This window comes from Numenius arquata, chromosome 2 (genome assembly GCF_964106895.1).
Source record: "Numenius arquata chromosome 2, bNumArq3.hap1.1, whole genome shotgun sequence".
Taxonomy (NCBI): Eukaryota; Metazoa; Chordata; class Aves; order Charadriiformes; family Scolopacidae; genus Numenius; species Numenius arquata.
This window is the reverse complement of record NC_133577.1, coordinates 73,539,210-73,566,938: the sequence shown is the minus strand read 5'-3', so window position 1 is coordinate 73,566,938 and position 27,729 is coordinate 73,539,210. Positions and strand designations below refer to the sequence as shown.

The 27,729-nt window shown below is 43.4% G+C and overlaps 1 protein-coding gene across 2 annotated transcripts in view; it reads right to left on the bottom strand.

The window, feature by feature from the left end:
• Positions 1–8,186: 8,186 nt before the first annotated feature.
• ABTB3 (ankyrin repeat and BTB domain containing 3) overlaps positions 8,187–27,729 on the bottom strand; it is a 177,978-nt gene continuing 158,435 nt past the window's right edge. For both annotated transcript variants that reach the window (XM_074164089.1, XM_074164098.1), the window contains 6 exons: positions 20,134–20,239; positions 19,233–19,335; positions 17,455–17,536; positions 16,385–16,453; positions 13,229–13,342; positions 8,187–9,383 (listed from right to left, as the gene is read on the bottom strand). In XM_074164089.1, coding sequence (XP_074020190.1) covers positions 9,174–9,383; positions 13,229–13,342; positions 16,385–16,453; positions 17,455–17,536; positions 19,233–19,335; positions 20,134–20,239 — 684 coding nt within the window. In that variant the 3' untranslated portion in view covers positions 8,187–9,173. The remainder of the gene's footprint in view (positions 9,384–13,228; positions 13,343–16,384; positions 16,454–17,454; positions 17,537–19,232; positions 19,336–20,133; positions 20,240–27,729) is intronic.

Here is a 27,729-nt window from a genome sequence, read left to right as displayed (position 1 = left end):
TCGCGCTGGGGTTTCCCCATTCAGCCCTTCTTTTCAATAGGAAACGTAAAGATACAAGCCCAGCCCTTCAGAAGTTTAAAGGTCATTTAAAGATCAAGATTGTGCTTTCTAATTACAGATATGCATTTGACTTGGAAAATGTGAGATGTGCAAAGACTTCAAAGGTGACATAGTATGAAAGAGAGATGGAAAACAGACCTAATCCACAGACTAGAAAAATCAATGAAAAGGCTACCAGCAATTTTAATGGGGCAAATTTCATCATGCTTTCATGTTTGGTTTGTGAATGATGTTATAGTACAATATTTTTTAAGTCGTATTTTTCCTAGAATGTTCATATATCCTTCATTTAACATGTAAATTATTTCTTGAACCTTGTATCAAATATTTATAAATGCTAAACTAGGTACAAAGTGAAACCCTTTTGGGAAAGTGGAGCGGCGGGAGGTTTAGCTGCACTAATGGATATTGCATTAATGCTTAGCATCAAGGAAGGGTGACTGCCATTAACAAGAAATCTCATTACAAACATGATTTCACGCCTCATAACATATCCTGTAGATCTATTTACTGTCCATCTCTCTCTCTCTTTTGAACACACAAACACACAAAGATAACTACGGACAGAAAATCCAAAGCATTGCATATGCTGAACTTTTCTTCCCAATAAAAAAACCAACGAACACAACACCAAAAAAAACCCAAACCATAAAGAAGCAGAAAATGCACAGCTTGAGTGATACAGAACAAATTATTTAACAATGCCACTTCTGTCCTGAATGACTTAAGATGCTTTCCAGACTTCAACCTAATCGACAGCCTGCTCTGAGGATACCTAATGCACAAATAGTACTAAAACAAGCTTTCAGATGAGCGGGACTGAAGGACACTGTAGCAGCCTGTTATTGGGGGTGGGTGGGAAGAATGTTATATTTCCTATGGGTTTTTTTCTGCTGCTCTTCATTATATTATGGCTCAAAAAATGCAGGATCCAGATCCTTCTGCTGAGGTGTGGTAGTTGGCAGAGTGAGGAGAGAGTAGGGAAAAAGAACGTTGACCTTATCTCGGGGCTGTAAACAGCAGAGATGCGTTTTTCAACCTCCCCAATAACGCTGAAGAGATCAGTAGAAGGAATGTCCTGCATTGCAGAGAACGGGATTTACTTATTTATTGTACGCATAATGCTCAGGCCACTTCTATTCCCCACTGGTACAGCGCATATAGCTGTACAAGCAGCCGCAACACTCAGAAATATAGACAGGAAGCAACACACTGATCAAAATGTACTGATGGGACTTAAATAGGTCAAGTTTTTCTAGTACTAATTGGAATTTAGCCAGGAACATGAGGTCAAAAAGCTCTCAGATACTTTCCTTTAGTTCTTGTATTCTTCAATGGATAAAAATGAACTCATAACTCAAGGAAGACTGCACATTTTACCACGTCCCAAATGGCACAATTAGTCACTGGCTCAATAATTGCAAGGCAAAAATCAGTTCCCAAGGTACTGAACCGACTGTCTCGAGTTTGTATATCAGTGGCCTACCCAGGCTTGAGCAGGTCAAGCTGGTTATTTGATCAAGTGAATCCTTGGGTGCTGGGGAAGCAGCTTTCACTCTGATGAGACACAGGGGCTTCCTGTGCTCCAGCCTTCCAGCCCAGTGAGGCACAGCCCGCGCTGGGGCACAGGAGTCCTTTGACCGTGCTCAGGGGCAAATCTCAGCCCGCAGATGTGCTGTGAGCTGTTTAAATGCTACACAGAACAGAGAGAAGCAGACTTTGGGAAAGCTCATTTGAAAGTCTCTCACACAGTAAGCTATAGGATAGTCAATTTATCCACTGCCGGGCAGGGGAAAGGGTAAGGCTGGGCTCTCTTGAACCTGTGGCTTGAACAAGTCCAGATGTTTTGAACCATGTTAATCTGTCCCTGCCAGAACACATGAAGTGTTAAGGCTTTGACCTTAATTAATTAAAATGACCTCCTTACACACTGGCTTTTTCTAAGGTGGCTGTCTTTCTATTTTGTCTGAGCATCTCTATTTTCTAATGTGCCTTATTTCAAACCATGAATGATTTCTGATTGGATATTTCAGAGAGGTTTTTTCCCTGTCTTTGTTTGCTTTAGAAAGGCAATAAGAAACAAGATTGCCTCTCACTGTGCTGGGCAAAGCCGAGTAATGGAAGTTTTAATGAAAACACAGCAGCAGAGATGATGGGAAGTGGAAAGACCAAAGTTAACCACACACAAAGGGGTTCAGGCAAATATGCTCTTGCATCTGCGGCAACGGAGATATTTCTAAGGACAGAGAAAAGCTATCAATAGCTATAGCTCCACCACCATATCTGAGCAGTGGGACCAAGCAAACCCTCCATGTGAGCACTGATTAGACCAGAGCCAAATGGTTAGGGATGCTGAGAAAGGGGAGGGAGATGGAGCTGTTTCCTCCTCTCCTCCTGCCCTGTCCTCTGCCCTTCCCCTGCCCTTTGACTTCACGGGAACTCAAGAGTTGGAGAACAAAGGAAGCAGGAAATAGGGAACGCTATTCCTCTGAAATCTGAGGCAAAGATCTGGGGTAGACATTTAAATTCTCGTATCTAGTCCTTTTCCCTTACTGAGACCTCTTCATTAGCACGCCATCCAACAGGGACAGAAACCTCTGCCTACTCTAAGCATGCCCATTCACACAGCGTCACCACCTCTACAGGATGAAAGAACAAAACTGTAAGCCCAAAGAAGGATGAAAAATATCTCTCCAAAGGAGAAACACCAAAATTGCTGTTCTGGTACATCACGTACAATCAGGTGGGCAGATTTAGCCAACTAAACAGCACGGCTTGCAAACCACAGGATGTTTGTAGAATTTAACATATCCAGCCAATGCAAACTCTCTTGCAAGTTGCTGCCATGTCTCCTGGGTGTTTTAGCGACAAGCAGTCCAAGCAAAGCACAAAAAGCATTGTCTATCGAGACTACATTAACTAGAGGAGAATGTGAGATACCGCATTTGACCCCTCTGCGTGTGCCCAAGATAAATAAATACACGGTAGGCCATCCATGGCTGCTCCATGCAGGAAGCCTTGAGCCAAGCTGAAGGAATGCCAATCTAATGGGAACAAAAAGAAATTGAATACCCGCCTCCTGTCCTTGCTTCCTCAGTTCTTAGGCTCACTGACGGCAGCTGACAAACGCCCATTAGCTTCTGCAGGTTCCCAGATTTTCCTTCTGCTTTGGGCACTGCGTTTGTAATGTTTTCAGCATGGTCTCATTGAACTCACGGATCATTGGCTCACAGCTGAAGACTCAGAGTCGCTACTTTTTGCTCCTGGAGGCCAGTTATAAATGGTAGGTCAGGTGCAATTCCACTGAAATGTGATAAGCTGGTCAGAGCGGGCAGCCTGAGATAATGGGCCTTGCCTCAAAATAACTAACAAGTTAAAAATATAAAAAACATTCATTTTGTTATAAATGTATGGTAGATGTGATCTGAAGTGCTACAAGTTATGAGATATAAATGTGCTTATAGACAGACACCTAAAATTAATTATGTTCTTGTCTATGGGGTTTCAGATATTATTTGAGTGCTGTTTCAAGGCTAACTTTCTGCAAGCTAATTTATTAAATATTAGGACAAATCCTAAGCAGCCTTTTTAATACTTATATATTTCAACATCTCTAGGCCAGGGAATGAAAGCAACATCAGGCCCTTCATTTCTTTAAAGCACTTGTGGAGCCTCACATGAAAGACACTCTGTCAAACAAAGTAACTTCAAGTCTTTTTAGGTACCTCTTGTTCATAAAAAAAAATTAATAAAATCAGACTTCAGAGGCAGCTTTAGTGAATGCAGGCTTCAGGATGTCATCTTTCAGCAGTATTTTTAAGACAGAGTCAGCTCCCGAGGGACTCTGAATACTTGCAGCTGACTTTGACAAGTTCTGCAGGTTCTTGGCTTCTCCTAGGATTTAACCCATAGACAACAGTACTAGAAATGGCTTTTTCTCTAAGATGGTCTAAGCCTTGCCTTGAGTATGGGGATGCGAGAACTTTACCATCACTTGTATTTTTCTTTAACATAAAAAACCACAGTTACACAGGGTCCTGCATACCTGAGTCCCACAGACCTAGTTGCACCACACGCTGTAACAGAACCCTCTTCTGATTTTGGACAGGTATGGGGAGGGAAGAGGAGATGCCCTTTCTTTCTACTCACCACACCACCTCAGAGCAGTTTATTTCAGTACAAACTGAGGATTTCCCTTTCTCTTTTAATCTTCAAAGAGCAGCACATTGTGGTATGCTCTGGAACTAAAGGAGAATTTCTGAAAGCCCCCAGCACACCACACACTGCAGCTCATCCAGGGCTTCTACAATGCTTGGTATGAAGCCAGTGGCCAGTGGATATTCAGTACAAAAAGGCTCAGTGTCAAAAGCAGCATGTGGAGGATTCAGCCCGTAGCTCTCATTAGTGCCAACAGGAGCCTGGCTACTAAGCCTTCACACCTCTTTAAAGATGTTTCCTCTGTCTTTAATAGACATTTGCACAAATCTACTCCGAAGCCGAGACCAAGCAGGCAAGAAGTTTTAGCTGGGAAAAAAAAGTCTTAGCCGTTAGAAAGCTGGCCCTTCTCCAGAACGGAGAGCATCTGGCCACCAGCTGTGTTTAGAAGACAGCAGGCGTAAGGAATAGATCAGGGGAAAATCTGAGAAACAAGTAGGCAGTGCTGAAATTTGTCGTGAAAAGAATACCAGCCTTCCTCTGTGATGTCCAAAACCTTTGCCCTCCTACATTCCCCATCCTTTTTTCTTCCCAGTTCTCAAGCCAATTCTTGGAAAATCGCCCATTCAGGAGAAGACGGATACCCTTTCTGGGCTTGGGAAGGAATCCAGCAGGGCTCTAGAGTAAAAAAAAAACTGGGAAGTGTGGAAACTGGCAGCATGTGAGGGAAAGTGGAAATGTGAAGGAATTCTGGAAACTAAGGGAGGAACCTTGTACAGAGGCAGAAAGAATGATCTGCCATGAGGCAGGGGCAGGATGCCTGTAAGTCCTCAAATATTACAGCAGTGGATTAGTATAAAAAAAGACAGATGGAAAAGAACAGAAACAGCCCTTCGCTCATTACAGGCTGGAAAGTTTGGACTTAAAAGAAAAAAGAGAAAGAAAATCACAAGTTTTTCTACGGTGGTTGTATTTTTTTTCTATTTCACCTAGATTGGAGGCAATATTTTCTCTCAACATTTGTAAATTATTGAAACTCATATGAAGACTAAAGAAGCAGAAGGCTTTTTATTTCCTAAGATGATAATACCATCTCTCTAAAAAACGCTAATAAAATGCTCTGCTGGAAATAGCCTTATCTGATAGGGATGGTATTCATGGGCACCCACTGAAACTCACACTGCTTTTTAGATTAAATTGACAACAGAGCCCTTCCTGCCCAGCCCCAGATTAATGAAATGAAGAATCCATGCATGAAGCCACGTATAATAAAGCTTGAAGACTATGAAACAGGCTAGAAGACCAGAACAGAATTGCAATTGATCTTGGTGAAGTGGGGAAATTGCCCCAATTAAAGCAGTACGAATTTAATAAAGACAAGTTGAAAGTGTTATACTTTGGAAGGTGTAGTAAACAAATGCACAAATGAAAATGGGAACTCCTGGAAAAGCAGCAGCGAATCACCCAGGAATTGTGACAGAAGACAGACTAGATCAAAGTCTGCCATGGGATGTTCTTGTAGAAAATATACAGGATATATTTTCTGATATGCTGTACATAAACCTCAGGAGACAGCTACTCTGCTTTGCTTGTTATTGTATAAAAGCCCTGCTGGAGTTCTGCATTTTGGGGAAACTGGGGAGTCATGAGCGGAATGGCAGCAAAAGTCAGAGACACAGAAAATACTAGCAAAGGAACTAGGAAAGACTTATGCCAGCGAGGAAAGTAGGATAGTTCCTCTCATACAAAATCTTCTTATAGGATTATTCTATGTAAGATCATCTGTTCTTCCTGTCAGTCAAGTAAAGTGGCTCAATTTGCAGTAAATTCCAAACGATCTCTTAGAAAAATGTTCTGATTATGAGGGTAGTGAAGATCATGGAGCCCTGCCACTGGATGTTTCAAGGGCCTGCACATTGTCTGGCGTGGTTCAGCCAGACCTCACCCAGCCTCACGAAAGAAGAGGTGGACTAAAACCACATTTTCAAACTTTGGTCTGCGACCACACAGGTCTGCTGACTACTTCCAGGAGAAATGAACTCCAGGGTTACACAGGGGCTGGCTCTTCTCCTGGCAGAAGTGATGGGAGTCACAGGTCGAAAAAGAATTGCAAGTCTTTTTTTTTTTTTTTTTTTTTTAAGGTTCTTTCCAGCTATACCTCTATGACTTTGGGACTACCAGTGGTTTGAAGGGCAAAAGTTACTCCCTTATACATCAGTAGCCACAATCCCTTCCTGTAACAGCTCTGAACGACAGGTTCCTGGGGCTTTTTCTCTCCTACCATTTGCTGGACAGAAGCAAAGCAGATCTCGCAGCAGCAGTGGGTGCCACGCTTTCTGTTGTGCTCAGCCACCCAGATTCATGAGCCCCTGAAGGAGCAATGGGACACACGAATATACGGGCTGATGCAGCTCTGCTGTTGGACTCACCCAGCCTGTGTTTGGAGGCAGCTGCACTCTGTCGCTAGAGCCTTTGGCTCCTGTCAGCCTTTGAGTGCTCAAAGATGGTGACCACTCAGTTCACGTAGGGCCACCAAAGGACATGTTAAGCCCTTGGTCTCTGAAAGAAAACCAGTGAACGTTACCACAGATGCTAGATACTGTCAACTAGCACAGTTATCAGTGTTTCCATCCTCAGGAGTCCCAGGCAGGTTCCTACAAATGCTCAAAAGACATCACCTTCCGGGGCAGCCCATGCATGTAGGACTCTACATCTCCTTACCAAAAGCACAGTTAGTATTTGAGCTAGAAACAGGGGTACACTACTTGTGGCTACCGTGATAGCATTAGATGCCAGACTTCCTATCCACAGGTACACCTGTGGGCATGTTTCCCAGAAAAAACTTATTTTGCCTACAGAAATAGGTGTATGCAACTCCTGACAACTTCATTGGGCACTATGCATGTACCCAGAGGAAAAAAATTAGTATCATGATTATTGGCTGAAAAACTTTGCTATTTTAAAGCAAGAAGCTGCAGGGTGAGGTCTGCTCCTATCTAGTTATCATTGGCATGGAAGGATGGGTTTCCATGGATGAGGAGGCACACCAAATGACAACCAGCACCCCTGTGTTGCTGTTGCATCAACCACGGTCTCACTTCTCTAAGATCACAGCATTCACACAGAAGTTGCCATTACCTAAATGTTCCAGACAACATCTTGTGTGAACATCTACTATGTAGAAAAAAAAAAAAGTCTAATTGACTGACCTGCTGTGTCTCTGCGACATTAGTGGCAGCTCAGACATTTTTGTAATTTGTTGCAGAAACTGTAGAGACTTTAAAAGACCAAGCACACAGGAGGATTTACACCTCAGTCATAAAACAGCTTCCTACTGTGTTGATAACTAAAGTCAAAACTGCGTTTTCTGAGCATGCCAAAAGCTATCAACATGGAAGAGCATCCAATGTAAATACTTCAACAAAAGAACAAGAGGTTAACTTGCGCTGTCAAAATAAAACTTCTGAAGTCTATGAACTGGGCACAGTTTCTGAAAGGCATGCTAGAAAATAAATGTATTAATGTCACTTTGCCATGGAGAAGGCAACATCTTTGTCTACTTCTTGCTGTGGTTTTCAGAGACAGAGCATCAGGAATGTTGTGGCACATAGCAGATTTGTCTTGCTAACAATACGCTGCAAAATAAATGAAGCTTTGACATCAAATCACACCCCTCCATCCCACCCCACCCAAACCCTGCATTGTACATAACCTATACATTTTAGGATACAGTGAGAAATCATTCTATATTACATATTTAATTATAATTTAAAAAAAGTCTAACTTGGACACAATCTCTGGCCAGTAGCGAAGTATTGACACATTACTGAAGTAAAGATCTGTTATTGTCCCTTCACTGTAACAAACAGAAACCAGCATCTCGAGAAGGGTCTCCGGGGGTATCATGTCACAACCAATTGCACCAAATAAAAAAAAATAAAATGCTAATTTCACAAATGAAGTTTGACGAGAAGTAACATTGCATTTGTCTTGGTGAAACAAAGCACGAATGTAACATTTCACAGGTACAGTTACCATGCAAATGCATGTTGAGTTTTTTGTCACTGTTTTTAACCCCAAATCACAAGTAGCATGCAGTTCTCCTGCCCGCCCCCCCAACTACTGTATTAGAGATAGTCTGGGTAATGTACCTCTTTGGTGTAACCATAGCCCGTTAGGCAAGATTATACCACCCTAGGAAAGAATACAAGCAAAACTTGATCATATGAATGTTTGCACAATGTACATTTTACCATTTAAAAAAAAAACAAAACGTGTTACATAGATTCTCAAACACAGCTCTGTCGAAAATGAAATTTTAAGCTTAAGAAATAGTTTTTAAACTACAAGGCCACCCCATTAATTTTATGAACAATTTAAAAAGTTCCCACCCCTAAAAATCTGCCAGTATATTTCCTCAGCTGTAACAGTCTTACCCACTCTCTAATACAGTTGATCTTTGCTTGACAGCAATAACAGTTCTTACATTTCTTAAATGCACGAGATAATGGAATCCGGGATAGAGATAGTTCTTAAACATGTAACACTGGAACAAATCTGCCGTAAATGATTAATTGGTCAATTTGAGTGTTCCCCGACACCACCACTCAGGCAGGGGCTTCTGCTGTTCACTGATGTGAGTTCTGGCTTTTGTTGGCATCGAGCTCCACGACCACACACGTGTGTTCAGAATGTGAGTACAACAGCACTTCACTGGATACTCTTGTACCCCGTTTGCTCAAAAACACGGAGGAGCATTGCGTTCTGTATTCCCTCATCCAAATGGGGCAGCAGGCCCAGACAGCACCTTTGGCCAACACAGAACTATTTGGATGCAAAGTAGAATTTTTTAATTTTTTTTTTCGTAGTCATTTAAGCAACTGCAATGGGTTTAAGCAACTGCAACAGCAGACTTAACTTGCAGGGTCTTTATTAGAGGGTTACCATCTTCCTCAGCTTTATACAATGGAGCCCTTTGAAGAAGATAAATGAATTGACTGAATCCTTGTGGCCAACGTCCTCTGTAAGTCTTGTAGTACATTTTGACCAGATGTTTCTCCATTCTTGTCATACAACAGCTGTTTGAAAGCTTCGTTTTCAATGAGGACCATCATATTTTTTAGAAAATAGCCTTCACAATAAGCAGATAGTTCTGTGACTCCGAGAAACTACGAGAAGTGAAATTAGAGAAAGATAATTATTCTGATAAAACCTGCTCAACAAATACAGTGCCTAAGACCTGCACACAAACAAATATACAAACTAAGCCTTTCAGACAGGCAGTCACCCTTACAGATATATACGTGGGAGGGGATGGAGTTAATCAGTATTTTACACTGATGATTCTGGTCACAATTCCATGTTATAAGGCCATGGCTGTTAAGGAAATAAACTTCAGGGCTGAATCTTTGCTCCCTTGGAAATTAGTGGGAGTTTTACTACAGAGTTCACCAGACTCATAATTTCATGCTAGAAGTTACACCCTAAAACTATAGGTTTGGGACAACTTACTGCAGACCAAGTTTAATTAATGCCATCTTTAGCAAGGATGGGACACATGATCTGTCACGTGAAGTTTCATGCTTTAAGGAATCTTTGGAGGGGAAATGGAGGTTTGCAGAACGTGGTTTGGACCTGTCAGTATCCCCTTTATGCTGAGCTGTGTCTGGGTAATGGGCAGGGATACTGTAATGTGTGAGGAAAGCTTAACGCTGGGAGCAAAAATGTATGAGCAAACCTTAAATCACCCATACCGGTTATCTGATGGGTGACCCATACTGGTCATCACCCATTGGCTAGATCCTGTGGTCACACAAAGCGTATAGCCTTGATATTCCACTATAAGTGTAATTATAAGCCATGCAAGTGCAGAGAGCAGTGCTCAGCCCATCCTCCATCCCAAGTAAGCTCCTGCTGAGTCTGAGCTCTGAGTAAAGCAGGAACCTTTGGCTGCGAGGTGCAACCTGAAGGGCCAGAACTGCTGGGGCATTGCATAGCTTTGGGTCCAGACTGGAACAACTACACAGCAATGTTGCCCACCACCACCTTAATATCATGCTCAGAACCAAGAATGGAAATTGCTAAAAAAATTGTTAAAAATAATTAAAAATCCCCAAAACAGATTAGGCCTAGGTTGGATCTGTCTTCCAAAGGAAAATGAATTATTTCAACTTGATTTCAAACCATGTAAGTTTTCATCAAATTATGAGTGTGTTATTCTGCACCTGGATATGACAGCATGTATGTGAATCTGTATTCTCCTCTGAAAAACCACTCATCCCTATTCATTATTTCAATATATTCAAGACATTGAGGAAATAAAGTATTTTTCTTTTCTTTTTTACTTTGTTCTGAGGCCCAAGACTGCAATCTGCACAAGTGCTGAGTGTTTTAGTCACGTATTTGAAACTCCAATTGATTTTGCTGGGAGTTTGGGGGCATTCATGTAGAACACAACTGGTATCCAGTGGTAACTGATCAATCACCATCATAAATCCAATTTGCCCAGTTACTTCACTTCTCTCTGGAGGTAAAAAACAGTGACAAAGACTTTGAAAAATGAAACCCTGAAACTGATACTAATCCACTGGCTGCCTTTGGAGATGTTGCAATTGTAAGAACGGAAAGCCCGTAGGGATGGCACAGAGTACTTTAATACTCTTAATTCAGTTTTTTAATTGTAAATGTGACCAAATACGTATTTTCTCCCCTTCCTACCAGTACTTCAACTCTTTAAGCCAGGGTCTTATCTTCTTTGTTCCTACAGCTCCTCATCCTGCTGAACATTGGTCTCCTACAACCTATGCCCTCACCACAAATAGCCTTCCAAATCTGTTCTCACTTCACACTATGCTTCCAGCAAATCATATCTTTCTCTCAATCATGATGATAAAGACTGTGTTCCATGTGTCTCTGGGCCAATCTGCTCACACATCCCCATCTGGAAAAGCAGGTCTCAGCATCGCCCGAGTTCCTGCAGGTGCAGCTGAGCTTGCAAAGTAGCTAAGATGAGAAATGGTACCTACAACAGGAGCAAGTGACTCAAAACCTGCTCCTGGCTGACGTAGTGGTTCCTCACTTCAGTGCCTGATCATCTTATTCCCATCCTCACTGCAGCCTAACACGAGCTTCTTCCACACTTCAGAGAGCAACATGGAAAGGTAGATGGTTGGCTGGCGAGCTGAGCTCGAACTGCTTGTGAGCTCCCCTGGCTCATGAGGACCACCTGGCCTCTTCTGCCACATACCATTATCTCATTTTCACATAACAAAGAAATGAAGCAACGGTGTGATGGCAGCACTCTGGGCAGAACGATCTGTGCTCAGATTAATCACCTGCACATCATACAGAGCAGAAGCAAATAGATGGAGGGTCTTCTCTGTTCTGCAGACAGCGTAACAGAGAGGTACCTGAACTAGCTTTAAATGTGCTATCTGGGGTCCTGGAAACCTTCTGGCTATAGCACTGTGAGGCTTAGCCCTGGTAATTTACTGGAAGCAGGGTAAATTAGCCCCTGCAGAGCTCTAAGGTGATGTGGCTTAACTAATTCCAGAAGTCAAGATTTCATTCACAGCTAGTTTGGCTATCTCTGCAATGCACTACCCTCATCAGCGCAAACATAACCCTGGCCGTAAAAGCCTCTCAAGTACACCGTTGACGCTGATGCCACCGGGAGATGCAGGCACAAAAAACTCACAGGCTGGGACACTTACAGGCAAACAAGGAGCCAGATTTAGCCACTCGGTTTGTTCAGTCCCAGCATCAGCAGTGGACAAGTTCCTCAGACAGGTCTAAAGCTCCATGTAAGAACTTACTTCAATCAGAATGTAAATAACAATCACATTTCACAATTCAAAGAAAACATGTAATTTTAAAACAAAACTATTCCTTTTAGTTTTAGTAACTGATACAAATTGAGAAGTTCCCACATGAGCTAGAAGATAAATAAAATATTTTTCAAAAGATTCCAAGACTGCTGATTTTTTTCCTATTACAATAAATGGATCTGAAGATACACCTCATTTCTAATTCATTTATAGGTGGAACTTTACGCTATTTCAAACTGCGCTGATTGTGTGTTATCTGTACATCAAGACCCAACATTACTACTCTCTGTAGGAAATACTCGATAATGGGAATGGAGGTCAGATCTGCAGGGATTTGGAGCAATCTGCAGGATTACTCTGTTCAATCAAACCTCCGTGTCACGCTGCACCATTTTATCTTTTGTATAGACCATGTAAGTTAAAGTAAAAAATCATCTAAGGAATGCTTTAAAAATGTTTCATTGCAACTATTTGTGTATCATTTCCATCTTCCAACTGAAAGTCTAACTACTTTCTTCCTCTAAGAGGAGGAAAAAAAAATGAAACTAATCAATGTGGCAACCACCTCCATCAATGCGCAAAAATAGGTTTTCTAGGTCAAAAAATACTATGCTTTTATGCCTAATGACTTAGGCCGCCTCACAAGCTAAGTAACTTATTTGATTCCAATAAGAAGCTATGAATCTCTCCTCTCCAAGACATAAAGTTCTCATTACCATCCTTGCACGGCACAGAGACGTTGCACTTTGACAACGTGGGACTTTTATGTATTGACAAGCTGTCACCAGCATTGAGCGTATCACCTCAGTGGGCTTCAGCTGGGAGGAAACAGGAAATTGTAATGGGAAAATGCAACTTGGAAGGTGAAAGACAGGTGTCTTACTCAGTTCGGTGATTCTTGTTGAATAACTCAGCTGTTTGGGTCACTGTGATAATGGACAGGTCTGCCACACGGTGGTACACTCAAATTGAGTTTGAAGCACTTAGAGAAGGGAGTGAGCATTTGCCATAGATGCTCTTACACTACATGATTTAGGACTGTCACTATACTAGGTAGCTATTTTGCCACTCAGTCCCAGTAAATGACAAATCTTAAATAAATAACAAACTACCACTTCTTATCATAAAACTGACCTACGGGTATGACAACAGACACATAACATAAAAGCATATGTGGTTATTTTTACCTTGGCATGATTATAAATATCCACGCAGTTTTCTGTATTAATGCTTTTTGCGCAAATGATCTCACAGTGTCGTTGTAAAGCTTCAAGCTGGAAAAATTTAGCAGCAGAGAGAAGCTAAAAAAAAAGCATGGAAAAAAATAGTCACAACTGCTGACCGATACAGAATCAGAGCTTGCTTTTCTTTACCGTTTCATTATATTTTTTTCTCTGCCCCTGCTTCAATTTTCATGAAAGTACTGACAAACAGTCAGAATGAGAAGGTTGCTTGGGTGCTTCAACCCTTCGCAGTCCCCTGTAGATCACACTGTGGGAAGCTGTATATGGAGAGACCACCACAGGCTGTTCAGGTCCATGTGCCAAATTTGGGGTGGGGGGGAGAGACAAAAAGTAAATGGCAGCTTGGAGAGCCTGTGGTCACTTTGCAAAGATGACTCTGCAAAGAGGGATCTGCAATTGCATTCCAGGAAAAAAAAATGTTCGGGTTCAACTGTTCCCCAAGCTCTGGCTGAAACGAGCACCCGGGCTAGATGCAGGGATGTCAGCACCAGAAGTGCCAGGACCAAGAGTATAAAGGAATTTCAACCAGATGATGATAATCATACTGGGCAGTCTTAAAAATCTAGAGAGGCAATAAATGTCAAATCTGCCACCTCAGCAGGCTCAAGGAAAGAAGAGTCAGATCTCTGTATGCTCTGTGCTCTAGCTCATGAGCAGTGGTCAGATCATGTCTAGGCCACAGGTACTGAAACACTGTCTGGCTCCACATTACTCCAAGGAGTGGGTACAGAGCAGGATATGAAGCAAACATGAGAAGTAGCTTGGTGTGAGGCACTGCCTAGTTAACACTCATGTTAGTGCCATGTGCCCGTACCACAGCTCTCCCGCCATCAGGACTCAAGCTGACCTCTTTGGTGCTGTATCCACCCCACGGATATGCTACCTGGACTGCTACTGCCTCAGGATCTCTGCATGCCACTACACACTGAAGCCTGTGGGGTGAAAATGGCTTAAATTTTGAGTTCTCCAACTAATTTCAGTAGTGCTAAGATTTCCTCTATTGACACTTTTCTGCCCTTTTACAGCAGGGAAAAGGAATTTCATTTTCTGTCTTTCCATGATAGGTCACTGCCTCTGGCTCTCTGTTCTGGCTTAGGAAGCAGGTTGGGATTCTTCATCGCTTGACATCTTGCTCTAACCCAACCAGGTCTCTTAGGCCAAGCTGTTCGTTTACATGGCCCATTCTCATCTACGACTGCATGACAAAAAGCTATCCTGTGAATCCCAAAAGGGCTCTCATGCCGCTTGGTAGGAGCGTTTGGGAACAAAACCCTGAAACTTCCATGACACTATTCTGACTTCTCCTATGCAGTCTGCTCAAACTCTGCTTTAATCCCATAAATAAATCCAAGTGCTGGAAATCTGCAGTGCTGATGTGATAGCAGCCAGCTGGCCCCAATTATGAATTGCAACAAAGATTTCTGTGGAGTATTTCTGGTGCTTCTTGTTATCATATTTGTAATAAGGCAAGTTGCTAAATGCAGTTTTGAAAGATAAAGCCAAATCCTATTCCAGCTGCCTCTGTGGCTCAAGCAGTCACGTGCTGGTTTGCAATTACTTTAAACTGTGAGGAACCGTGGCCAGATCTGTTATCAACAGATCAATCAATCAGTCATACATTCTTGAGTCACAGAAGTTTTGAGATGTCACAAAAGTAGAGCAAGCAGCCAGCTGAACTGCAGCACAAGCTTTTTAACAGCCTAGGTGATAACATACGCAGCTCTATAAAGCTGTTGCACTGCCTAGTCTGAGACTCCTTATTTCAGAAAGAGTTAGAAATTCAGGAGTTTCTTTCAAAACCATGAGTGAAATAGAGAGCCAGTGACCTTTTCCTATAAAGCTCAGAAAGTCAATGTGGGTATGCTTAGTTAAAAACCCACCACCTGCATTGGAGAGGGGTAATTTCAGTCTGGACTAGTTCCACTCTCTGGCTGCCAGCAGAGTTGGTACAGTTGTCCCAGTACCCACTAGAATCAAGATTCACCCTGGCCACTCGTACTCCAAAAAAGAGTTGCTCCCAGTTTCTGGTTAGCAATACTTTGGTAAAAGTCAACCTTTGCATTGATGCTCCAGACAGAAGTGTCATAGAGACAGACTTAACTATTGTAGGCAACAATAAAACCTTCATGGTGGCAGACTATAATCTGTACACTGATGACTACGAGCTGCTTAAGAAGCTCTGATTTTAATATTTACTGTCCTGTATTATTTTTGGCTACCATAATTTTGGTGATTGTCAACAGGAAAACTCCCTGAATGACTATCAAGAATTTGCTCAAATATCTCTATATAGTATTTAGTTGGAGCCATTAGGCTGATCACTGCTGGTAATGACAGCACACAGTATTGGGAAGAGGATGACTCAAGATCAGGTTGTGGGCGTGTGGCTACACTGAAGGCTCAGTCAGCTCCAGTTGGCTTGGTTTGGCTTTCACAAATGGGCACGATGGACCGGGATGTTTTACATGCAGTGAGAAAGGGGCAAAGAATTCTCTACATCTCAGGGAGCAGCTTAAGGTTTTATTCAGAAAATTTGACAGTCACGTGCTTGAAATTGAACTGAACTGTGACTCCAGTGGGACTTCTCCCATGGTTAAAGCCAGGTACTCTCTTGAGCAAGGAACCAAATTGGATGCTTCCATGTTGCTGAGATAGGTCTGGACTTCTAAACTTGAGCTAATAAATCAGAAGTTTATTTGAGTGTGGCAGAGAGAAGCTGACCAGCCCAGCTGGAGCAGGGCACTTCGCCTATCAGGCTGAGAGAGAGACAGAGAGGATGGTCTACTACGCTGCCAGGAGTTGCTTCTAGTTACATCAGATTAGCACTTCCTTGAAAGAGCCTCATAAAGCATCTAACTAGATATTGTTATTTTAGATACTTTCTTGCTTGATGATCTCAATTTTTATACTCTTTCGTCTTTGACAGTCAACTTCATACTGGCAAAAGTTACCCCGGTCACTCTGTGTGAGGCACTGCTGGCTCTTAAGGGAGTGCTCGTGTCTTGCCCGATGGCCACGTGCCCTTGGGTGAATGGTACATTGCTCTTAGCACTTGCACTTAGCATTGCTCCCACTGCAATTAAGATAAATGTCTCTTACCTCCATAATTTCATTATTTTTAATCAAGAGTGACTCTGCACCTCCATAATAAAGATACTGCATAACCAGCTGTAATAAAACAAAGGGAGTGTTTACAAAAAGCAACTTGAGACATTAGGAAATAGAGGGTGATGTAAAGATTGCAGGCAATACCCGAGACTCTCCAACACCACCAAGGATTTGTAGATAAAACTGGCCCAAACCTCCTAATTTCAAGACATGTTTGGTTACTCTCCCTCTCTGTTTCCTTCCCACATCTCATCACGTCTAACATCTCAACCCTCACCAGCCACGTTATCCAGACTTTCTGGTGAGCTCCAAACCATTTGCAGGAAGCTGATTAATTCATTCTGAATTTTCAATGTATTTCCCAGTATGTTCAGTACATTACTGATTTGGGAAAATATAGCATATATAATGGTTATTCCCTTATTCCTTCCCTGGCAATGGCACCCCCCACCTTCACCCAGCTGTGTGTGGGCATGCATGGATGATGAGAAAGAGTGGGGGAGGCTTTGCACTGTAATATGAGCCAGCTAAAATCCCTCCACAGTGAGCTTCCAGCAAGCCCAAAGTTACCATAGGCAGCTGGGAATTATCTGCAGCGGTAACAGTTGATACATGGAGCTGTCTGAGCTCTGACTCAAATAAAGGGAAGCATATACACATATACGCTACAGATACAGAAAGCAAGCTCTGTATTTCCCTGGCAAAAAATTGATTGAACAATACTGCTAAGGAAGGGAATGAACTGTGTCTCTTCCAAGCCTGTCCATTAAATACAGGAAGAGCCAACGAAAGAAAAAAGAATCAAGAATCAAGTGCTTTACCTTGACATGCACTGCTTTGTCTGGGTAAGTGAAATGCATGCTATTGTATCTGCTCGGGCACAATATTTGCAATCAACAGCACTCTGCAGCTTAGTGCATGAACGGAGCTGAAGCCTGTGCTCATGACACCACTACTCTGAGCTACGTGTTTATCAAATACATACGTACTAATTAGGGCAGAGCACATACGATGTTCCTATTACATGTTCCATTCAAACTCAATGTGAGAACTGACTTTACCTGAAAGATGGGGTACTTCACATAGTTGATCTCAATACAAGTACTATCAGATGAGGGCTTGCTAGACAGCAATGCTTTAAACCTAAATAAAAGGGAGCAAGATTGAAACACAAGCCCAATTATCTCTGTGAAAAAGAACGGCAAAGTGGAAGGACAGCATCAGCTCTTGCAAAAACAGTACACCGATATGAATGGGTTTGTCACCGAAAAGCATCAAGATTTAGACACTGACATAAAATAAAGTTCAAACCAAAAGGAAGAAGCCTCTCTTTCAGGAGATTTCAATTTGAAATTTTTGAAAAATACACATAATATCACAATAGAAAAAATGTGTATGAGAAATTCAGATACTGTAATGATGCATATTAGAGAACAAAAAATAATCTTTTTTTGGGAAGATTTGCAGCATTTAAAAACAGCACACCAAGGAGAAAAATTTTGGCCTATGTCCATTATGCTGCTTTAAAAAACATGTTTTGCAACAAAATATTAAAACAACTACACTAAAACTTTTAATGCTTCTATACCGGTTCAATACGGTTGTGTAAGAACAGGCAGGAGAGAAAACTGGATAGGTTGCTGTTCTGTGATTATCAAAACATCAAATTCAGACACAGGTTCCAGGACAAAAACCCTCACATTTGAAGTTAATATTTGTAGATTAATGTGAAACATATACATATGTAGCAATCTATTTCTCAAAACTAGATATTCCCATTTGATTAGAACAAAAATGAGAAATGCACTGTCAGAAACACGTGCCCTTGTACTTCCTCTCTTTGATAATTTATCTTCTAGCGGTAGTGCAAAGCTTGGCTTATCTATCAAGACCAGCGTTTTCTGGATGGTAACCTTTTCCATATCACGATTGCATCTTGTTAATTAAAATATGAATTATGATTGATTTGCTTTTACTAGTGTCAAACTCTACTGTGAACACAATTTAGTAGGTTTAAAGCTGGAGTTTGGAACGTCTCTGTACCTCTACCAAAATTCTCTAAACCAAAATACCCATTTCTTAATTGAAGGCAGGGTCAGGTGCTTTATGCAAATCTCTTTACTCTGTGCTGTGGGCTGGCAGCACGTCTAGCATCAATTCCCACATTGCTCAAACTACCTAAAACTCAGTGGCTTGTCCTTGCCAAATCTTGAAATAAGCTTTTATGGAGGGCCAGTTAAATTTGTTTGAAAGCACACCTTTAATTATAAAGCTGTATATAAATAAGGTTTGTGAGCATCTTTAAGGCTGGTTTGGGCAGGGTAACCCATGCCCAGTCTTCTGAGCACAGGGAACAGACTATAAATACTGCCTTTGGATACAGTATGATACATTTCGTAGTTATTTAATTTTATTTTAAAAATGTCAAATGCTGTCAATGAATTGTGTGATAGTAGCTTGTTCCTCCTGGAGACTGCCAACACTGATGCAAGGCAGGATTTAGCCACTCACAGGATAAATGATTATATTAACACTTCTCTACGATTTAAGAGCTGCGTGCAGCAACGAGCTCCATGCAAATGTGCCTCAGTGGAATGAAGTCAGATGCATGGCCAGAAGCATGGATCATTTACTGGGTGGGAATCTAGTGATGGGACCACTTGTTAAACATCCTGCAGATCAACCGGAAACAAGCTGTTGAGATGTTCTGCTTAGGAAAAACTTGAAGATTGGGCCACTAGCCATCAGAGAATCTTAACAAAAAAAAACCACCCAACCACCAAACCCACAAAATCAAATTCTATTTTTGTTAAAAATCAGAAAAGTTTCTGTATTTTACCTTGGTGATGCAGTAAATAGCAACACTCTATGTGCATAAAATGGTCTTCCTTCCACCAGAAAAGTAACATCTGACATCTCTTTGTTGTTAAGAAAATGGGGGTCTAGAATTGCAAAAAGAAGTAAAAAAAAGCCAGTAACTTTAGTTTGGAAGAGGTCATGAATGTACAGAATGTTTTCCTGTTTTGACAAAAGAAGACAATAGTGTAAAAGGATATATTTTTAATGAGTAAAGCCCATAAAGCTATTTTGGACAGCCTGAGACAGAAGCCCCCTAGACAGCCATGTAGAGTTCAGACGAAAGGAATTCAAAGCTTTGAAGTCCGTGACAACCTTTGCTGAGACGACAGCCAGCCGTCCCCACTGTGCGGAGCTGGCACAGCCTCCCAGCACTGCTACCCAAAGCAAACTGCAGCTGAACGAATGCTGGAGGACCCCACGCTCATTTATACCTCCTATTATGCCCCTCTCTCTGTGCAGGGAAGTCTTTGTGCCAAGGGGCAGCGGGTCCTGGAAAATTGTTTGGGTCTTCTCTTGGTCACATTAGAACAACATGGGCTCTGTCATCAGGGCCGGGAGGGCTGTGCCGTCGTGGCATCACCTGCAGCCAGCCACAGCGGTTTGAGATGCGGACAGATATTTGGCTCTGGGCCCCAGGCTCGGATCCCAGCTTAATTAGCAACACAGACAAATCTTATGGTGCCACTCTAACGCATCTGATGACCCTCCTATTTCAGCAGAAGTTTCAGGTCAGGCTAAGTTTGGGGTCCTTCCTTTTTCTAGCTCTGCCTTTCACATTCAGGTTTTTCTCTGACTTGTGCCCCCCCAAGCACCCAGATAGCAATGCAGACTTCCCACAGTACTCCTTGGAGAACCAACAAATATCTTCAAGTCACGCTTACCTAGGCGAGAGGTCTGCTTGCGCTTAATTTCAACAAGCTTTGGAATAGGGTAGGGTCCATAGCAATGAGTGAAAATGACGGAGAGCTGCTGGCTGATCACTTCATTCTAAGCAAAAGAAAACAAATATATGCAATGTAAGCTTAGTATGCAAGGTAAGATCAGTATGCAAAGGAGATGTTACGTTGTTCTCAAGAGCTCTCTGTTTCGAAGCTGAAGAATGTGATTGCTGAAGCTTTATTAAAAATGAGAGTTTAGGATTATCAGTATTTGTTAGAAATGGCAATTCTCATTTACTTGATTGCTATGTCTCCTGTAGGAATTAGTTTAAATGAAAAGTCCTCTCCTTGGACTAGAGGTCTTCTTTTCCTAACAAACTCCGTAGCCCCTCCATAGAAACTAAGCTTCTTTACAATAGTGATTTCATTTCATTTGCAGACTTACTGTACTGGAAAATGACTTTTTGTCACTCTTTAGAAAATGGTTATCAGTCATGTTTTAGAAAACCAGAGCTACAAACAGATATAGCTACACAGCCTGCATGCATTTTTAAGCGCAACTGTCCCACAAGCAGACCCTCCCTTACAGAGTGACTGAGGCATCACAATCTGCCACTGAACCTCCTCATTCAATCCTAAATGTTTCATTAATGTTCTCTTACGCCGCTGGCACTGGCCTGGGCACCACTGTTCTAAGGAAGCCACCACACCTTCACAGAATCAGGTCTGGTCCCTGGTCTTGCCCATTTCTGGCCAGTTTTTGAGGGCAAGGTACTCACAGGACACTTTCCTAAGCAACTTGAGTATTCGTATGCCTAAGCTGCAAGGAGAGTGAAATGGATTTAGTGCTTAACTACTAAAGTCACAGCTAAAAGCAGGATTTAAAAACTTTGTCAAAATTTATCCCACTCTTTGCTGGTAACCAGAGCAGGTCTAGCCCAGTTCAGTGGTGCCACACAGCTAATTAATGACATCTTTTAACTACCCTGTTGGCTGGCAATTCCCTTCCACACCAGGAAACCATGAAAAGGCAAGGCACTTAGATATGAGAGGGTCCAAGTCCAAGGAAATAAGCAGGTAAGGGAGAAAAATAATCTTAACACAAAAATTTGAGGAGTGTCGATATTATACTAAAAATATCTCCAGGCTCACAGAGCAGAAATTGAAGCTTTCCTTTCTCTGAGCACATTTCAGCTCTGTTCTAACAGTGGTGCTCCTTAAATCCCAAAAGGGATGAGGAGGAGCAGCAGAGATCCTGCAATGACTCCCTTACTGAATCTAATCAAATGGGGTGGGAAAGGGTAGAGCTGTGCCCTCACAGGCACACGCTGATGTCAAAGGAAATTACATGCGCTCGCCTGCAGGCAGGAGTTGGCTCCTATTTATACGTCAGATGTAGTCCTGAAAGAAATGCTAAGATAAGAGAAATACTGATACTAAGACACCATTTAGCACGGCACAGGGACCAGCCCTTGGAGAGGGGCTCACCGCTGTGGCTCTGAGACAAGGAGGACGTCTCGCACCGGAAGCATCTCAGCATCTTTCAGCTGGAGCTTTGCAAAGCGCTTCACAAAGGGAGTGAATCACAGGGTGAAGAAGAGAAAAGGAAGATTTAAGGCCAGATTTAAAGAAGGAAGTGACTCAGCTGCCGGGAGGGCTTGGGGGGAGAGCTCTAGACAGACAGGGCAGAAAAAGCAATTGCTTCTCTGCTCGGAAGGGCTGTGCCGAAGCGCCGCGACCGACTGAGTCAGCCAGGGAGGAGTGCGTCCGGGTGGATGCTGATTACCAGCAGGGCAGCTCCCAGTTGGATCCAGCAGATGCTAATAAGTCAGTAAATACAACGGAGAATGGGGATAATTCCGTGGTTCAGAGCAGAGGGAAGCTTCTGGAGAGGAGAGGAGTAATTGAAAGAGCAATGCTCACCTTCACCTGCAGTGAATAAAAGCAGAGTTACTGTACTAAAGAGGATAGCTACTGGCAGCTCACTCTCAAATTTGCCGGTTTCATAGATTCATAGATTCATAGATTGGTCCAGGCCGGAAGGGACCTCCAAAGGTCATCTAGTCCGACCTCCCCGCAGTCAGCAGGGACACCCCCAACTAGACCAGGTTGCCCAGGGCCTCGTCGAGCTTCACCTTGAATATCTCAAGGGAAGGGGCCTCAACCACCTCCCTGGGCAACCTGTTCCAGTGTTCCACCACCCTCACGGTAAAGAATTTTTTCCTAATATCCAATCTAAATCTCCCCTTCTCCAGCTTGAAACCATTGCCCCTCGTCCTGTCGCTGCAGGCCTTTGTAAACAGACCCTCCCCAGCCTTCCTGTAGGCCCCCCTCAGGTACTGGAAGGCCGCTATGAGGTCTCCCCGGAGCCTCCTTTTCTCCAAGCTAAACAACCCCAGCTCCCTCAGCCTGTCCTCATAGGAACATAGGTTTGCGCAAGTCCTGTCTATGCCGCTGAGATTTGGTGGGTCCATAAGTTCACCAGTCCCAGCCTCAGCTGTGCCTGGGCAATAGCTTTTTAAGAACACACGTATACATCAATAAAGACAACGCATCTCCTCCTTCTGGGAATGCACTTATGGAAAATCTGGGTATTTCCCAGCGCCCCATTAGGAGTTGGAGGTCTCACCAACTGCTCCGAGCCACAGCACCATGTACTGGGATGTCCAGGTGCACCAAGACTGGGGAAGAGTGGGCCAAATCCAGTCATGCAGGTGGGAGAAGAGGATCCCTGCTCGTAAGTCCAACCAACATGAAGAATGGGTTGCGCACGCAGACAACCCCACGGCAGCCTGCCTTACACAGGTGAGGTGCTACCAGCTCCCTGGGTCACCAACGAGGCACGAACCCTGTGGTGTGCAGATACAAGCCCATTATAAAGCCACCTTGCCACTGACTGTGCACAAGCCTGTGAAAAACCTTGTGTAAACTAAGCTCGAATTAGCTCAAGATGTGATACATTCACATGAGAGGTGCTTAAAACCCCTGAGCCACAGAGCAGAGATGGGACAAAGAGAAAAGAGACCTTAGGATCGTCACATCAAAGAAAGCAGGGCCATCAGACAGACAGTGGCTCGATGCATTGTGGAGCTTCAGACCTCCAACGCAGGACACTGATCTCATTTGGCAGAGAGGAGGTTGGAGACCTTTGGCTTCTGTCAATAACATTAAATCCTTACAAGGCATGCCACCGAAAGGCCAAAAAATGTGCTCAGCTAGAAAGCTGAAGCATGTGCTCATTTAGAGTCATCGCTAACAACAGCAGCAAGTTTTCTCCCTGAGACACAGGGAGGGGAGCGGTGAGCTATTGCAGCAGAGCAAGCTCACTTCCCACACCACCCCACACGCAGCCAAGCTCACAGGGCTGTGGCCCTGGATCTGCTCCCCACAGAACCCCCGTGGCTTTTACCAATAAGCCAGGCAGAAAGAGGCAGAAAAGAGGAGACAGAAAAGGGATGTTTTGTCTGTGACTGGATGGCTGGGGAAAAAAAATCAGCTTTTTAAAGCCAAATCCTGCTCTTGGAACTGGCTGAGCTGGGCTGCCTGTGAAGTAACTGGGAACAACTGCAAGAGTCCCTAACCAGGGGCACCAGCACTGCTCTGACAGACAGGAGGACGTGTCCAGCCTATTCAACCTTCCCCTTCGCACAGTGTCCGCACTGGGAAGCTCAGAAGCTGCCCTGGTTACCACATCCATCCCCCATTTAAGCACCGAGGTGGATAATTCTTCCCCATTTTATCCTATCACCCTACCAGCTGACTGTGAAAGAACAGCTGTAAGAGCTCGCTGCAAGAGTTGTGGGCGGTGATATTAACACCGGAGGAGCAAACCGAAGTTTGTTTTCTTGCTACAGTTTGATGTTGGAAAACACTGTGCCAGGATGTGTGAGGCTGAGATCTGGAGCAAGGCCAGCTTCCTTTCAGACATGGGCGTTCATTCGCAGTCAAAGGGAGCCGATGCGCATCTTCTGCCGTGGGAGGGGGAAGAAAGCTTGGCATAGGATATAATAAAAATATTTACCTAGCCATGGGGTAGTTTACAGATAGGCAAGAGGGAACAGGGAACAACAGTGAATCTTGTGAGGGAGATGCTGCTTCCAGCAGAGAGCTGGTCGGTGAGCAAGCAACTTTGCTTTGTAGATACAAGCGGTCTCCTGACTTAAAAGCATTCTTCAGCAGAGATCTAAAGGAATTCCCCACTCCTGGTGAATGCACTTGAACTGCAAGGGGAATTCATAAATTCTTTTGAAGCAAAGCTGAAGGTTTTCAAGTTGCTGGAGCAAAGATGACTAGTCGATTGATCTGAAAAGAGGTGAAGATATAGGTGGGGAGTGCAAGGGTATTTTTGCCTGAATGTCCAGCTGATCAAGGTCTGTTGCAGGACCCAGGAAAGGCTCCTCCAGACTTCGGCAAATACCCCAGGAGAGCTTGCCCCATTCCAGCTTACCCACTTCTACCCAGCCTCGACATTCTGCGATGTAGTCCTACAAGGTACTGGACACAGCTGGGAAATACGTAGCCAGCTTTCTCCAGTATCTGTAGGAGATACTTGTCATCTTGGTGGCTATGCTCCAAGCTCTCAAGGGGAAAACTCAGGTCAGATTCAGCAGTTAGGATGAGGTTTTGCTCTTCTCTGACCACGCTTTGCTTCAGCTGCCTCTTCTTCATAGGCTCCCCTATTCCCACACCACATCTTTCTGGACTGCTCAAAACCCACTGCTTAGTTCTCCTTACTGTTCTATAGATATTTCACCACCTCCACATGGCTGCCTTCTACATTGGTAACAAGTTAGGCTGCTTTTCTTTGCCTCTAAAATCCCAAGCGGTACTTTGGGTTTTCCTTCTACTGATGTCACCCTCACCAACTCAGCCTCATTAATGCTGTTTTAACCTAAGTGTGCCTCAAATTTCTCTATGACAAAGCCCCAACCCAAAAGCTCACCACGTTAGGTGGACAAGTAACACATATACTCTTCTGGGCTCCGTGTCTGCCTGTTAACACACATCTCCCCAGCAAGCAGAGAAGCCACGCTGCTCAGGGAACAGGGGCGCTGGCAAAGGTATCTTTTGTCTCCCTGGTCCCGAGGATGCTAGGGGAATCCAGCTCTCTGCTAAATGCAGAGTGGCAGAAGTACTCTTTCTAGTCATCCGTCTCACACATGGTCCCCAGCAGCTGTTCCAACAGTGGCGGAGTCTCAGGATACCCCAAAGCTCATTGAGGACTCATCCATGAACTTCATTCCACAACATGCTGGGATACCCTCGAATTATTCCTCTGCTTATGCTCCCCTCTTCCAGAAAAAGCCAAAAGAGAGTGAAGCAAGAGAGGGCTTTTCGCAGACCCCCAGCCCTAAGCACTCAAACTCTGAGACTTTCTTCGCCATCTCTCTCAACCTTTTCCATCCTTGCTTAGGTGTTTCCGCTACAGTCCTCTTGCATAATTCACTTTTGCTAGCTGCCTCAAAACTGATTAAATGCCACTTTAGAGGGTCACTCCTAGATGATTAAGCAGCATACACATAATTAATATTAGTCAACAGTTGCAAAGGTAGGGAAGCCCCAGAGGTTGGAGGTACAGTTAGAGGCAGTGAACTGCATAACAAAATGGGGTTTGTTAGTGCCGGACTCGAGTCCTTCCACTGCAAATACAAACGGAAAAGAATTAATCACAGGTAAGGCACAAATGGACCCTTCAGTTAGCTTCTGGGAAAGCTGCCAAGCTTCCCTTTCAAAAGGCTCTTTATATCACAGCTGTGCATTGTATGTAAAAAGCTCAGATCCCCGGGCACAGTCTAATCCCTGGGTGAGAGCCCAGAAAAGGGCAGGTGTCACATCCATGGCATTTATTTATTGTAAATGAAGAAACGGCTCCTGCCTCTGGCAGGGGAACATTTCAGAAGGCAGACAGAAGGTAGAAAAAAAAACAAAAATCAAACCTGTGTTAGTACGAAGCTGAATCTATGTTACAAAAACATGAGACGGGGTTAACAATCTGTCATTAACATGCCACTCGGTACCTGGCGTTTGCATCTCACATGGAGAATGCAGGACGTACATGTGTGGATAACTTGGGTCCTGGTTACTCTGAACTGTTTAGACACAGAAGTACTACAAATGACAACGGGCAACATTACAGATTGCTGCAATTACTTGAGAACAGTGAAACCTGCCTTAAGAAATCACTCAAAGTCCCAGCCAAAAGATCAGTCACCAAGGGCAGGCTGGGCACTAGCTGACACACAGAAGGGCATTAGCCACTTGTTGAAACCCGTAAGTGGGCACTTTAGCATCCTGGAATGTCTTCAGGGTTATTTTCAGTACAGGTTTTGGTGTGTCTGTCTCATCTGTGGAAAGTCCACGTTTTTCTTCAGTTTATGTATTTCAGTCATCAGCCAAAATGTTCCATTTTCAGGTGGTAATTTTTTCAAGAAAGGTAAAATATGATGTGGAGAACAAACATTCTAATGAAACCTGTCATTATAGTAAAACCTCAATTTTCTACTGAAAAGCAGTTTAGACAAGGAAGTAAAATTTCACCCAGCATAGAGAGCCTTTCCTGATCTGTCAGGCAGGAGAAACATGCACAGTGCTCTCTCAAAGGACGCCTTTCCCCTAAGAGCTGAGCATGACCCAGTGCCTGCCTGAGCGCCGTGCAGACTTCCCCTCTCCCCTCTAACCTACGCCCTTCCTCCAGAACAGGGTAGTCTGGCTTAATACAGCAAAACACAGCTTCCCTCAAGCCCATCTTAAATATTTATTTCAGCCCATCATGAAGCAAGGGACAAAAAGGGGAATTTTCTACCTCCATCTTCCAGTGTCACTTTCTAGGTCACATGCGGACCTCAGGGAAAATCTGGTGTTTGCTGACCACCGTGCCCGGACTTTGTAAAAACAGACGCAGGAGCCGAGTCTGTTGACATTCTCTGAGGAACCTCTCCCGACATTTGTTTTGGAGGAATTAAATTCAGAAAGACCATAGTAATAAACAAACAGGATGCCCATCTCAAGCTTCAGCTTCTGAACATTTTGTTGTAACAGAGCAGGCAAGTGTTTCAGCCTTTCCTGCTGCTTTCTGTTTGTTGGAGACGGGAATATTTTTTCAGTAGTTACTGCATCTGTGGCAGAGGCTACATGCTGCTATTTCTGAAAAGATGTATTAAAAAAATGCCAGATTTTACTTTCTAAGAGTTTTTGGATTCTAAGTGGCTAAGTCACTGCTAAAAGAGTACCTTAGCTTTTAAATTACATAGGCCAGGTTTCTCAAGATACCCACAAGCCTGAATCCTTTTGGAATTTTAAAAACTGGTTATTGTTTTGAATTGTTATTTGTTCTCAATAACTGTCAACACTAGACTGATGGCTGCTTTTCAAACAGCTCAGCCTTCCAAAAGAGTCTGTGCACCCCTGCAGATTTCTTCAGCTGCCTATAGGCAGCAATGCAATTTGTAGAGTTTGTGAAACTCTGCAGGAGCTTTAAAATCTAAGGAAATTTCTTTGCAAAGTAGTTTCCTGTATCTTTCAACAAGCCTGGCTGCACAGTGTGATCAACACCTGGCTAGCAGTCTAAGTGTTAAAATTAATGACCTTGTCACTGATGGG